This window comes from Schistocerca nitens, chromosome 2 (assembly GCF_023898315.1).
Source record: "Schistocerca nitens isolate TAMUIC-IGC-003100 chromosome 2, iqSchNite1.1, whole genome shotgun sequence".
In the NCBI taxonomy this organism is placed as follows: Eukaryota; Metazoa; Arthropoda; class Insecta; order Orthoptera; family Acrididae; genus Schistocerca; species Schistocerca nitens.
In genome coordinates, this window is record NC_064615.1 from 650,571,823 (window position 1) to 650,586,640 (window position 14,818).

The window sequence follows — 14,818 nt, forward strand, 5'->3', positions numbered from 1 at the left end:
TGATTTAAGTTGCTTCACTACTCCAAGGATATCTACTTCTACGTTACTCCGGTTGGCAGCTGTTCTTGATTCGAATTCTGGAATATTTACTTCATCTTCTTTGGTGAGTTATACTCATGGAAAGTAGGTGATTGAAAACAGTTTGACAACTGCATGCCATTTTTAATAATATGTGGCTGAAAATATTACTTGGCTTTGCATGTACATAAAATCTCTCTCAGTTTTTGATAACTGTGTGAAATGAATGTCATATTTTTCATACATTAATTTCCTGTGTTCTTAGCTGCTATGTAAGATAGTTATTAGCATTTTTCTACAAAACGAAGCAGTAAAAATGCTGAAAAAGTCAAAATCTGAATATATGTAAATATCACTCAATGGAATGGCATTTTTACAGAAGTACTTTATGTATATTGAAGTTTTTAATTAGCAATAGTATATCAAAATTGACATTGCATATTTCTACCCAGTTTGACTTAGTTTTAATATCTGCTTCCTATTTTCACATCAGTAAGTTATTATACAGTCATAAAATCCAACTGCCAAATAAAGCAGATGAATTTTCCAATTTTCTTACATAAGAAACAAGAAATAATTTGAGCCAGGCACACAGAAACCACTTAAACATAACCAGCTGAGAATGATGATGCAGCGACATTACAGAACCTGTAACTCAAAACTTGGTGCCAAAAAGTATTCCAAAACTTTAAACAGAGAGACTAATTGCACCACATTACTTTGTCTATTGAACTAACACAATGAATTCACAGGGCAACTAAAACACACTTACCTGAATTCAACTGTGGTTCCTGTGCATGACAAATAATATTTTTCAACTCCCACCAAAGCAATTTTGATCCAAACATGTGATGCATTCTGTCGCCAATGAACTTGAGGTATTTTTGCTTCAGTTCTTAGTGTTGGCATTGTATCCTGTACACTGTCTGGTGACCTCTCAGATGTGACCTCTGAAGATACGTGAATGTCACTGCTACCATTGATACAGCTGTTATCTTTCACTTCTTCAATCAAAACACTGTCCTTAGAATCACATTCCAGTGACTCACTGTCATCTGACAGCTTATTCTCCTAAGGGATAAAAGGTATATGTTACTGAAAAACACTACCACAAGTTTTATGAGTACACTCTAGAAACATTCCATAACATTTATGTACACTATAGTTGTTCAGATTTCACAACCTCTGAAAAAGGATCACATAAAAATTGTTTGGAATAAGTTATTGAAATTATAGATTATGTTTGACTTTCTGATTGTGACTAAAAATAAAAAGTACCAAAGCACTCACTCATAAAAAGAATGGAACCAACCAAATTATTATAATGAAAATAGGTAGTTGTATAGCTAAAATTTTATGGATGCAACTGAACTGTTTTCAGTACAATTTTGTACCATTTTTTGTGCAGAGCACTACTTAATTCGTGGAGCAATGACAGGCATGGAAATCAGCATTGCATTATTTACTTTAAAATAGAGTCCAGCAGCTCAATAATCTACATCAATATCAACATCTATACTCTGGAAACCACCGTGAGTGCATAGCAGGGGGTATGTCCAATTGTATCAATTATTAGGGTTTCTTCCTGTTCCATTCAAATATGGGGTGCAGGAAGGATGACTGCTTCAATGCCTCTGTGTGTGCAGTAATTATTCGGATGTTATTCTCATGATCCCTATGTGAGCAATACATAGCGGGTTGTGGTATATCCCTAGAGTAAACATTTAAAGCAGGTTCTTGGAACTTTGTTAATAGACCTTCTTGGAATAGTTTGCGTATGTCTTCGAGAGTCTTCCAGTTCACTTCCTTCAGTATCTCTGTCACATTCTTCCATGGATTAAACAAATCTGTGACCATTTGTGCTGCCCTTCTTTGTATATGTTCAATGTCCCCCGATAGTCTTATCTGGTGAGGGTCCCACACATTTGAGCAATATTCTAGAACCAGTTGCGCAAGTGATTTGTGTGCAATCTCTTTCATAGACTCATTGCACTTCCCCAATATTCTACCAATAAACCAATGTCTACCACCTGTTTTACCACAACTGAACCTAAGTGATCATTCTACTTCATACCCTTACAAAGTGTTACACTCAGGTATTTGTTTAAGTTAGCCGATTCTAACAGCGGACTGAGAGAGGTGGCACAGTGGCTAGCACACTAGACTCGCATTCGGGAGGACGATGGTCCAATCCCACGTCTGGCTATCCTGATTTAGATTTTCCGTGATTTCCCTAAATTGCTCCAAGGAAATGTTGAGATGGTTCCTTTGAAAGGGCACCACAGACTTCCTTCCCCATCCTTTCCTAATCTGATGAGACCGATGACCTCGCTGTCTGGTCTCCTCCCTCAAACAATCCTCTAACAGTGGCTCAGTGATATTATAGCCATAAGACACTACATATTTTTCTTTCGTGGTGTGTAAAACTCCACATTTCTGAATATTTAGAGCAAACTGCTAATTTCTGTACCATGTTAAAATATTTCCAACATCTTAGTGAATATTTATGCAGCTTCTTTTAGAGAGTACTTCATTATAGATAACTGCTTTCACCTTCAAAAAGCCTGATCTTACTATTAATATTGTCTGCAAAGTCATTAACATACAACATGAACAGCAATGGTCCCAACACATTTCCTTAGGGCACAACTGAAGTTACTTCTACGTCTGGCAATAACTCTCCATCCAAGATAACATGCTGCATTTCTCCCTACCAAAAAGTCCTCAATTCAGTCACAATTTTAACTTGATATCCCATACGATCATACTCTTGACAATAATTGCAGGTATGGTATTGAATCAAATGCTTTTTGGAAGTAAAGAAACATACATCTACCTCGTTGCCTTCATTCCAAGCTTTCAGTATGTCGTGTGAAGAAAGTGACAATGGGGATTCACATGATTCATACTTTCAAAATCCATGCTGGGTGGCACTGAGGAGGTCATTCTGTTCAAGATACCTCATTATGTTTGAGCTCAGAATATGTTCTAAGATTCTATAATAGACCAATGTCAAGGGTACTGGACGGTAGTTTTGTGGATCACATCTACTACCCTTCTTATGACCTGTGCCTTTTTCCAAGAACTGGGGAGGGTTTTTTTTTTGTTTCAGGGATGCACAATAGATTACAGTTATAAGAGGGGCTAACTCAGCTACAAATTAAGTACACAATCTGACAGGGATTCCATCGGGCCCTGGAGCTTTGTTCAGTTTTAATTATTTCAGCTGTTTCTTAACTCCACTGACACTAATAGTTATTTCATTCATCTTTTGGGTGATACAAGAATTACAAGGTGCAATTCTCCTTGGTTTTCCTTTGTAAAGAAACATTCGAAGCTTATTTCAGCATTTGCTTTGCTACCCTCAATTTCAGTCCCTGTCTCATTTACTAGGGACTGGACACTAACTATGGTGCCACTAACAGCCTTTACATATGACCAGAATTTCTTTGGGTTCTGTGAAAGATCACTTGACAATATTCTGTTACAGAAGTCATTGCATGCATTTTGCATTGTTCTCTTGACAGCCAAATGCGTTTCATTCAGCATCTCTCTCTCTCTACAGCCCTATGCTTTGTTTTATACCTATTACGTGGTAACCTCTGTTTCTTTAGAAGTTTCTTTACAGTGACTGTATACCATGGAGGTCCCCTCCCATTATGGACTATTCTACTGGGTACATATCTAACCAGTGCATGGTCAAATGTTCTTTCAAACTTGAGTCATGCTCCTGCCCTGTGCCGAAAGTTTCAAGTTCCTCATTGTGATATGACACTATTGACTTTTATCTAATTTAGTGAACATATATATCTTTCTGCTTGTTTTATTCTCCTTTGTACTTTGGTAACCAGTGTTGCCACAGCTCTGTCTTGGTCACTAATACCAGTTTTGATGAGGACATCATCAAAGAGGTCAGGTCTATAAGTTGCCATTAATTCAATATATTTCCATCATGGACGGGGTTTCTATCTATCTATTCCATGTAGTTTTCAGAGAAGGCATTTAATAAAGTTTCACAGGATGTCTTATCAAACCCGTCACTAACAAAACTGTAATTTTCTCAAATGTTGGATGATTAAAGTCTCCACCAATGATTACAATGTTATCAGGGAACTTCCGTACAAGTGAAGTGAGGTTTTCTCTAAAGTTTTCAGTTACGTCAGGAGATGAATCTGGTGGGTGATACTGAGTTGTGCCCAAAAACTCTCACAAGCAGCTTCAATTTCTACCTTGGTCGATCTAAGTTTCTTGTCTACTGCAACAAATACACCATCTCCATTTCCCATCTGCCTATCCTTTCGATATACAGTTTAATTTTCCGCAAAAATCTCACTGCTATCAATTTCAGGTTTCAACCAATTGTCTGTACCTAATATTATGTAAGCTTCACTGCTTTTCATGAGCACTTCAAACTCTGGAACTTTGTTGCAAATGCTTTGGCAGTTTACCATTAGGATTTTAATACTCTCACCTTTGGGAGGCATTTCTTTCAATTTTACACTGACACTTCTGGGTTTCCTACAGCTACCGTTATCTGGATTGGATGGAGAGTCGCCTAATCTAAAAAGCCCTTGTGTGCACTCCACACACAGTCAGCTACCTGAACAGCAGGATCTGATGTGTAGTGCACATGTGTCTCATTTACAGGGACCCTACAGTTCTCAATGCTATGGCACAAGTCCAGGAAGTCACAGCCTAGCTCGTCACAGAACATTTGAAGTCTCTGGTTCTGTCCTTCCACTCGGCTCAGAACCAAAGGGCCACGATCAGTTCTGGGGACAATGATGTAAATTGTGAGCTTTGCTGAAACTCCATGAGCAAGGCTGGTCTTCTTGACCTTCTCTGCCAGTCACTGAAATGATCCACGAATTACTTCAGAGCCCACAAGACAGGCATCATGATGCTGGTGCACCACAATCTGCAGTTGGTTGCACCCTGTTCCCTCAATGGCTGGTGGAATAGCCTCTTCAACATGTTTAATGAGGCCCTGGGCATTCATACGGAGAGCAACTAGTGTCCTTTCCTGTCCCTTGCTACCATTTCCCTACGGGGTACCATCATTCGCCGTATGTATGAACTGCTGACAATTAATACACTCCTACCCTTTTGCGATTGCCTCCTCCTGACACCAGACAAAACAGGTTTCCTCAAAACAGGTGAAGTGAGTCCCACTGGCTCAGTTTCAGTGAAAGACGGCCCCTCAAACTGATTGATTAGGGAGATTGGTACAACACCTTGAGCCTTACTGGTCCCCGCCCACCCAGTACATCTATCATTGACACACCACTTGCAGTCAAGTGGACAATTAATGACAGATCTTGTATTTTCTGCAGGGGAGGCATGATTCATGGGAGAAGACAGTACTTGGGGTATGTCTGGTACAGGTCTACAGATCACAACTCTCAGCAACTCTTTCAACACACCGATTTGCAGCAGCTGCCAATCATTTGGCAGCAGTTAGGGCAATTTCCAGCTGCTTACTACGTCAACCAACTCAGCCCGTGTTCGAGGATGGCATTCACAGTGGAGCTGCATTTTGGCTGGTACAATGTTTTACAAGGCAGTGAACAAATAACTTTAAATTAAGCCTACAGATTATCTTTTAATCTGTTGAACTAAAAAGTTTCTAATTCCCTATGAGGATTTAAGCAAACACACAAAACAAGATTTCTATTAAGGCAAAAACTACTAGTTTACTAAAACATTTTGAGGTTAATTATGGTTGTTACAAACTTGAAAACAGAGTTAATTTATGATAAATGCAGATTATATCTTCTTTAAGGAAAAACTAAATGTGACACAGTATGTTAGCCAAAAAATCTGCTACAGTAACTAAATCACAAACACTGATTTCCTACAAATTGCCCGTAGATTATGCAAAGAACAGTTATAGCTTCTGAAAATTCTCAAAAATGCATTTTTATCTGTGTTGATTGACAAAGCAGTTCAGGGATGATGTAATCATTGGCAGAACTGTGAACCACAAACGCTGATTTGCTTTGAAATAAATTAAGTTTCCAAACACTCTTACTGGTAACTTAGGAAAATATAGTTTTGTAAGCATTTGAAAATTCTCAAAATTACCTACCATCAGATTAGAGAATGACTGTTTTGAACAAGAATAGGCCTACTGTTCTAAAAAATTTTAAAAGAGCAGAATTAAATTTAAGCCTTCAATTGATGATAACAGTACGAGTTTATCATGGTACTCACGAACTTTTGAATTTTCACAACAGATCACAATACAAACAGGTACGGATACAATCAGTGAAACATTACGCAGGAACAATGCAAGCAGTAAAATATTTGAATCTAGAAATTTAAATTGGCACATGATGTTGTACACATGGTCTCACACAAAGGAAAATTCCAAAGTCATTTTTTAGATATAAATAAGTGTTCATATTGCACACATTTTTCACTTGGCTGATTCTGTGCATACTTCAACACTAGCATGTCAAAGAAGAAGAATGCAGTGTTAGTTTATCTTGATAAATATTGCTAATATGTTTCTGTAAGGTTCAAATGGTTCAAATGGCTCTGAGCACTATGGGACTCAACTGCTGTGGTCATAAGTCCCCTAGAACTTAGAACTACTTAAACCTAACTAACCTAAGGACAGCACACAACACCCAGCCATCACGAGGCAGAGAAAATCCCTGACCCCGCCGGGAATCGAACCCGGGAACCCGGGTGTGGGAAGCGAGAACGCTACCGCACGACCACGAGATGCGGGCTTTCTGTAAGGGTGACATGAAAAAACAACGGAGGTCTTGAGCCTTGTGCACGTCTGTCAAGCCTTTTTTGAACAGAATCAGTTATATATATGAATTGGTGCATTGTCAGCTCAGCTTTGAAGACAGCATTTGTACTAAATAACAACAAATGTAATATCATATGTGGTTTTTGGTCACCTAAAATGTACACATAATTCCTGTCTGTAACTAATTCTTATAGCACGGAAAGGACCGACAAAATACCAAGGAAATGCACACACAGTGTCACATAGTCCCCCTCCACCCACCAACTTAATTATTGGAAATAAATAGAAATATAAGTTTTATGGATGAATTTATGGTGTTGGGAGGCCATGTGTGTCTGTATTTGAATGCTGAAATAGAGTCAGGTTTCAGTGTAGCTGTGATTCAATTGTTTATTTAATTTATTTGTGCCTACATTATTTCTGTTTTATTCAGGTAAATGTATGACGTACATAGGTGCCTCTATATACTAACAAAATAGCAAGTGTGATGGCACAGTTTTAAGGCACTGAATTTGTGTTTGGGAGGAGCACAGTTAAGCAGCCTGCCCAATCATCCAAATATAAGTTTTCCAACCTAATCTTTCTTCTTTTCCATCAATATATCTTTCTAACAGACTGGAATATCAACAATATTATGAAAAGGATAGAGTGGTATTTACCATACAGATGACGAATGAGTTGCAGACAGGCACAGTGAAAAGACTGTTACACACTGAGCTTTTGGCCAAAGCCTTCTTCAGAACGGAAACACACAAACATTCACACAAGCAAGCACATCTCAAACTTTTTGTTGTTCCTGTCTACAACTCAATGTGTCATCTTTACAGTGACTAGCAATCTATCTTTTCATTAATATTGTATTTATATGTATGTATGTCTGTCTGACTGTCTGCCTATATACAAGGTGCCTAGCTCTAATATCTGTAAGAACTATGTTAACTTTGATGTTACGAAAACAGCATAGAAAAAGGTTTTTTGGCTCCAAAAGCTTACATTTTATTACATTTAAATTATATATTCCTTAAGAAAACTACAATGACCACTAGCATTTCTGAATATAGGTCTCCAGTATTTTTTGCATAAGAATAGAATACCTGTATGAGTCACACTTCAGCAATATAACTTTTGTGTAGATCTGACAAGACATTATGGATGAATAATACATTAAATGTGGGGATCTTTGTGTTGATGTTGTGGCCATTTGAACGATGTACCAACTTGGGTGTTTAGACCACTCTCCAAGCCGAGGCAAGCAGCACATCATGTCTAGGTCACTCCACACAGAGTGTGGAAAAAGATTCTGTATACTGCACATTTCAAATGGTTGCAACAATAGCACAATAATCCCAATATTCGTCATACTTTCACTCCATAATTTCTCTTCCGATAGACAAAAGAATTATGTCACTGGCTTTTCTTATATGAATCTGCAATTCTGGGAGTAGAAAGGTGAAAGAGGTTGGGCAGGTGCCACAATTGCCCCATTTAAAAAAATGCTAACGACCACTGCATTTTTATAGCATGTCATCCACATGACTTTTCAGTCAGACAGGTGTTTTGGAAGTCAGCAAACTCTGAACTATATTCTTGTCACATCAAAATGAACATAGTTCTTGCAGGTGATACAGTTAGTTGGAACACCCTATATGTTCAGTGATCCTGATTGTTTGAGAAGTCAAAATGAATTTAACACACTGCAACAGAATGCTTGCTGCTATGATGCTTCTGAAAGACCAAAAACCAGGTTTCACAATGTGACTTGGACCCAAACCTTCCCTAGCAACAAGACAAAAGTCCAAGTTCAAGTTCAGATTTGGCACACTGCTTTAGGCTAAGACAACACATGCGATTTTTCCAGGGGAATTTGAGCTGGGCACACGATACTGGAACTCACACTGCTGGTACACAGGTGGGGAACATCTTCAAGTGTTGCATGCATCAAAATGTGCCCCAGCCTATCTTGCAGCAGGAATTCCAGCAGCCTGAGTGGCCACATATGCAGTTTCTCATGTGGCATTCTGTCCATTGTGCGCTCCCAACCAGAACATTTCAGTGTTGATGAGCAACATGAGTTATGTGGACAGTGAGCTGTTAATTCTGGAGGCACAAAAATATCCATGTATTTATGATATGAAGTGTGCAGACCATAATGAAGGTTGGGTCACGGCTAGCAGTTATTGAACAGAAAGGGAGGAAATTGAACTGAAACAAAGAAATAAAGCTGATAGGTACAAAACTATACAAAACTATATTTGCAACAAGTTTCTTCTTCATATTTTGGTTAGGACAACCATTTATGATTTACTCCTTACAGCAGTTCTGCCAAGGCACCGATCCATGATCACGACAGAAATAGTCTGAGAAATGGTGTCTGGAAAACTTTCTATTTGTGTTACCTCCAGTCCCATAAGCGACTTGTTTAATAGACATGTCAGTGTGTCCTCGGAGTTGTAGTCATCCACAATCCTCACACAACAGTGAAGCACACAACACGTTGTAAGTATAATGTCAACAAATTTAACACTCACATCTATCACCTGATGCAAAATCCACAATTTACCAGCTAAAAGGCATTAAAGAAAAAGCCCAGCTCTTGAGAAGCTGTTGGTGGGGATTTTAGTTGTCTAGTATTTTTCTGGGAGAGATCTTAGGAGGTTTTCACATAGGTCAAATTCCTTATCAGCCACAAATACAAATGGAAGAGATGTACAAGTAGGTCCGTTTGCAAGTGGTTTCGGCTGAGGCAAATTTTATACCTTGTGTGTAAATTTTTTTCTCTAGATCAGTTGCTTTGAACAAAATTCATGGTCTCAACCCCCCACATCAACATATCTGTAACACTAATTGCTATCTTCCAAGCTACTAGAACAATGAAAAAGTTCTGATCACTGTGTTTGCTTTAGAAATGTCAGTTTTCACTACAGATAGCAGTTTTTCAAATGAATTATCTACTATGATAATACTCACAAAATACATCGGTATATTCCTAATGTAGAAAAATGAACTTTCCATTTGTTGACATGTTACAGGGTAGATTCATCATTTCCTCTGCTGGCTTTGGCTTCAACAGAAACAAGCGAGTAATAAACACAGTGTAAAACCTGAACTGCTATTCAATGAAACACTGTTCATTGGTGTTCTTGAGATGTTGCTTCTCCAGCATGTGTATTGTCCATCTGACTGCTAACGCCTGGCACTTTTTCCTGCTGTGTGTGGCCGGCATACTTGCTCAGATCCTGACTGCAATTTTTTCAGCTCTAATTCTGTTGGAGAAATTGCATGTGTGGCCATACCCTTAAACTGTTTAGACAGTATAACTGAAGACTTTATTTTGAGCGGATTAAGCTGATGTTACCAAAACATGAGAAGAAAGGAGTGAAGTAATGTAAGGACGTAACATCCTCTCAAAACCAAGGTCACTAGAGAGACTACTAAAGCATGAAATGCATGGGGAAGAAAATAAGCCATGCTCTTTTCATTGGAGCCGTTTTTCCTTTTTCTTTAGCGATTTATGAACACCATAAAAGCATTAATCTGGATACCAAATGGGGTTTTGCAGCCTACTCTCCTCGAATGTTAGTCCAGAGACTTATCCACCGTGCCACCTTATTTGGTGATGAGCTGACATGCTTGCACATGTAGATCTTTATACAGGTGGCACAATGTCAGTCTTCAACACATTTACTTTAGCTATTTGTAGTCTTATAATCTATCCACAATTTTTGTCCACATTTGTTGACTCATAGGAAAACAGATGCCTTAGAACTGCATACTAACTTAATTCATTGCAGTAACACACAAATCTTGCATGTTAAGAATAGTTACACATAACACTGTAGACCAGTTTTTCTAGAGAATCAGTGTTTACGTAATTTAGTAACCATTTGTACATATGGATAGGCAAAAAGTATCTTCTTACTACTACACTGACATTGTGATTATTCGACCAAGTTAACATCTGTACTGTTTCTAACTTTCATTCTGAGTAGCATTTTCCTCACAATGCTACCTTTTCACTAGTTCTTTATCACACCTCCCCTGCTTTGAGCTCCCAAAGAACCAAATTTTGGTTCTAAAAGATTAAGGTCATCACCACTTCTTTAAAATTTCAGTTGTTCTGCCCTAGGACTTAGTTTTTTGGTCATTGTTAAAGAAATGTTTTATCTTTCTGTATATTATGTGTAATCCACAAAATAAGAAAGTTGTGTCAATAACAGAAGAAATTATTGAATCAAGTTATGAATGATAGTGAGAGTTGACTTCATTAGCATGTTGCTAAGACAAAATGCTGACACTCATACCAGGATACTCAACAACTGGAAAAGGTCTCTTGATCTGAAAATTTCTTAATTTTCACACCCATGTGTGGATGAACATGGTTTGTTTTAGTCATCAGTCTTCTGACTGGTTTGACGTGGACCGCCACGAATTCCTCTCCTATCTCAGAGTAGCACTTGCAACCTATGTCCTAAATTTTTTGCTGGAAGCATTCCAATCTCTGCCTTCCTCTACAGTTTTTGCTCTCCACAGCTCCCTATAATACCACGGAAGTCATTCCCCGATGTTTTAACTGATGTGCTGTCAACCTGTCACTTCGCCTTGTCAGTGTTTTCCACATTTTCCTTTCCTCTCCGATTCTGTGCAGACCCTCCTCATTCTTTGCCTTATCAGTTCACATAATTTTTAACATTCATCTATAGCTCCACATCTCAAATGCTTCGATTCTGTTTCCCCACAGTCCATGTTTCACTACCATAAACTGTTGTGTTTCAAATGTACATTCTCAGAAATTTCTTCCTCATCTATCTTTGATACTAGTAAACTTCTTTTGACCAATAATGCCCTATTTGCCAATGTTAGTCTTTCGATGTCCTCTTTGCTCTGTCCATCTTTGGTTACTTTGCTACCTACGTAGTAGAAGTCTCATTTCTGCTACTTTTCATTACTTTCGTCATTCTCCAATTTACTATTAATCCACATTCTGAAATCATTAGACTGCTCATTCCATAACAGATCATGTAGTTCTTCTTCATTTTCACTCAGGATAGCAATGCCATCAGTGAATCATATCATTAATATCCTTTGACCTTGAATTTTAATTCCACTCCTGAATCTTAGTTTTATTTCCATCATTGCTTCTTTGATATACAGATTGAACAGTGGGGACAAAAGACTACATCCCTTTTCAACCTGAGCACTTCCTTCTTGGTCGTCCACTCTTATTATTCCCTCCCAGCTCTTGTACATATTGTATATTACCCATCTCTCTTTTACATTGTCAAACGCTTTTTTCAGGTTCACAAGTCCTTGAATTTCTTTTAGTCTTGCTCCCATTATCAAGTACATCATCAGAATTGTCTCTCTGATGGCTACAACTTACCTAAAGCCAAACTTATCATCATCTAACACATCTTCAATTTTCTTTTCCATTCTTCTGTATATTATTCTTGTAAGCAACTTGGATTCATGAGCTGTTAAGCTGATTGTGCGATAATTCTTGTACTAGTCAGTTCTCACAGTCTTCAGAATTGTGTGGATGACATTCTACCAAAAGTCAGATGGTATGTCACCAGAGTCATTCTACAAATCAATGTGAACAGTTGTTTTGTTGTCACTTGCTTTTAGAAAGTCTGATGGAAAGTTATCTATCCCTTCTGCCTTATTTGATCTTAAGTCCTCCAAAGCTCTCTTAAATTCTGATTCTAATACTGGATCCCCTCTCTCTTCTAAATTGAGTCCTGTTTCTTCTTCTATTACGCCAGAAAAATCTTCCCCTTCATACAGGCCTTCAATCTACTCTTTCAACCTATTCGCTCTCTCCTCTGCATTTAACAGTGGAGTTCACATTATCACCCTGGCTTTTAATTTCACTGAAGGTTGCTTATGACTTTCCTATCTGCTGAGTCAGTCCTTCCGACAATAATTTCTTTTTCAATTTCTTCACATTTTTCATGCAGCCATTTCATCTTAGCTTCCCTGCACTTCTTATTTGTTTCATCCCTCAGCGACTTGTATTTCTGTATCCCTGAATTTCCCTGAATATTTTTGTACTTTCTTCTTTCTTTGATAAACTGAAGTATTTCTTCTGTTACCCATGGCTTCTTCACAGTGATCTTCTTTGCACCTATGTCTTTCTTTCCAACTTCTGTGACTGCTCTCTTTAGAGATGTCCATTCCTCTTCAACTGTACTGCCTACTGAGCTATTTTTATTGCTGTATCTACAGCCTTAGAGAACTAACTTCAAGCACATCTCGTCATTCCTTAGAACTTCCGTATCCCACTTATTTGCACACTGATTCTTCTTGACAGATCTCTTAAACTTCAACCTACTCTTCATCACTACTATATTGTGATCTGAGTCTATATCTGCTCCTGTGTAGGCCTCATACTTTAGTATCTGATTTTGGAATCTCTGTCTGACCATGATGTAATCTAACTGAAATCTTCTCGTATCACCTAGCCTTTTACAAGAATACCTCCTCCTCTGATGATTCTTGATCAGAGTAATCGCTGTTACTGGCTGAAATTTATTACAGAACTCAATTAGTCTTTCTCCTCTCTTTCTTCTACTCCTCTTAAAACTGCATTTCCAGTCCCCCCATGACTATTAGATTATCATCTCCCTTTACGTACTGTATTACCCTTCAATACCCTCTTATATTTTCTCTACCTCTTCATCTTCAGCTTGTGATATCGGCATGTATACCTGAACTATCATTGTCAGTGTTGGTTCGCTGTCGTTTCTGATAAGAACAACCCTATCACTGAACTGTTCACAGCAACACACTCTCTACCCTACCCTCCTATTCATAACAAATTCTAGTCCCGTTATACCATTTTCTGCTGCTGCTGATATGATATTACCCTATACTCACCTGACCAGAAATCCTTGCCTTCTTTCTGTTTCACTTCACTGACCCCTACTATATCTAGACTGAGCCTTTGCATTTCCCTTTTCAGATTTTATAGCTCCCCTACCATATTCAAGCTTTTGATATTCTACCCCCCCCCCCCCCAACTCATAGAACGTTTTCCTTTTGTTGGTTATTCATACTTTCTATCATGGTCACCTCCCCCTTGGCAGTCCCCACCTAGAGATCCGAATGGGGGACCATTCTGGAATCTTTTGCCAATGGAGAGATCATCATGATACATTTTCAATTACAGGCCACATGTCCTGTGGATACACATTGTGTGTCTATAATGCAGTGTTTTCCATTGACTTCTGCATCCTCATGCCACTGATCATTGCTGATTCTTCTGCCTTTAGCGCCAGTTTCCCACCCCAAGGACAAGATAGTCTGAACCTCTGTCCGCTCCTCCACCCTCTTTGACAAGGCTATTGGTAGAATGAGGGTGACTTCTTATGCCGGAAGTCTTCAGCTTCTAATGCTAATTATTAATCAAAATTTAAGCAGTGGTGGGTTTTGAACCCGGGACTGAGGATGTTTTGATTACTAATCGAAGATGCTACTCCCTAGACTACAGAACATATATATTTAGGAAAGATGCAGCTGTCCAATATCTTGCAAATTTACATTTTGAGACACTGGTTGTTTACATGTGATACCTTCTCATCTTTCTCTGAAGAAGTTCACCATTACTTGATGTGGATGTACAACAGAAACATTCAATTACCATTTTAGGCATACCTTAAATAAGTATCTTCAGTCAGATGATCTTCCATTCTGATTCTGTATTTGTCTTGATAATTGTACCTTTACCACTAACCCCTTCCTTTTTCCATCTGCAAATAGCGCAAGAGGATAATGAGGACAGGTAAACCTTTGTATTAGCTCTAATTTCTTGAGTCTTCTCACTGTAGTCATTTTGCAAGACATATGTGGAAGGAAGTACTATGCTTTCCCATTCTTCTCAGAATGTTCTCTCTCGCAGTTTCACAGCAAATGTCTCCATGATGTAAATGATCCTGTGATGAAACATGCCCCTTCACATTGGATCTTCTTTACCTCTTCTATTAATCCTACCAGAAAAGGTCCCAGACTGATGAGCAATATTCAAGAATCTGTGGAGCA

General features: G+C 38.4%; 1 protein-coding gene across 1 annotated transcript in view; it reads right to left on the reverse strand.

The window, feature by feature from the left end:
* The window catches only part of LOC126236768 (putative ATP-dependent RNA helicase TDRD12), a 487,486-nt gene that overhangs the window by 40,434 nt on the left and 432,234 nt on the right, over window positions 1-14,818 (reverse strand). Inside the window, exon 25 of the mRNA XM_049946337.1 lies at window positions 791-1,089. Within this exon, the coding sequence (XP_049802294.1) occupies window positions 791-1,089 (299 nt within the window). The remainder of the gene's footprint in view (window positions 1-790; window positions 1,090-14,818) is intronic.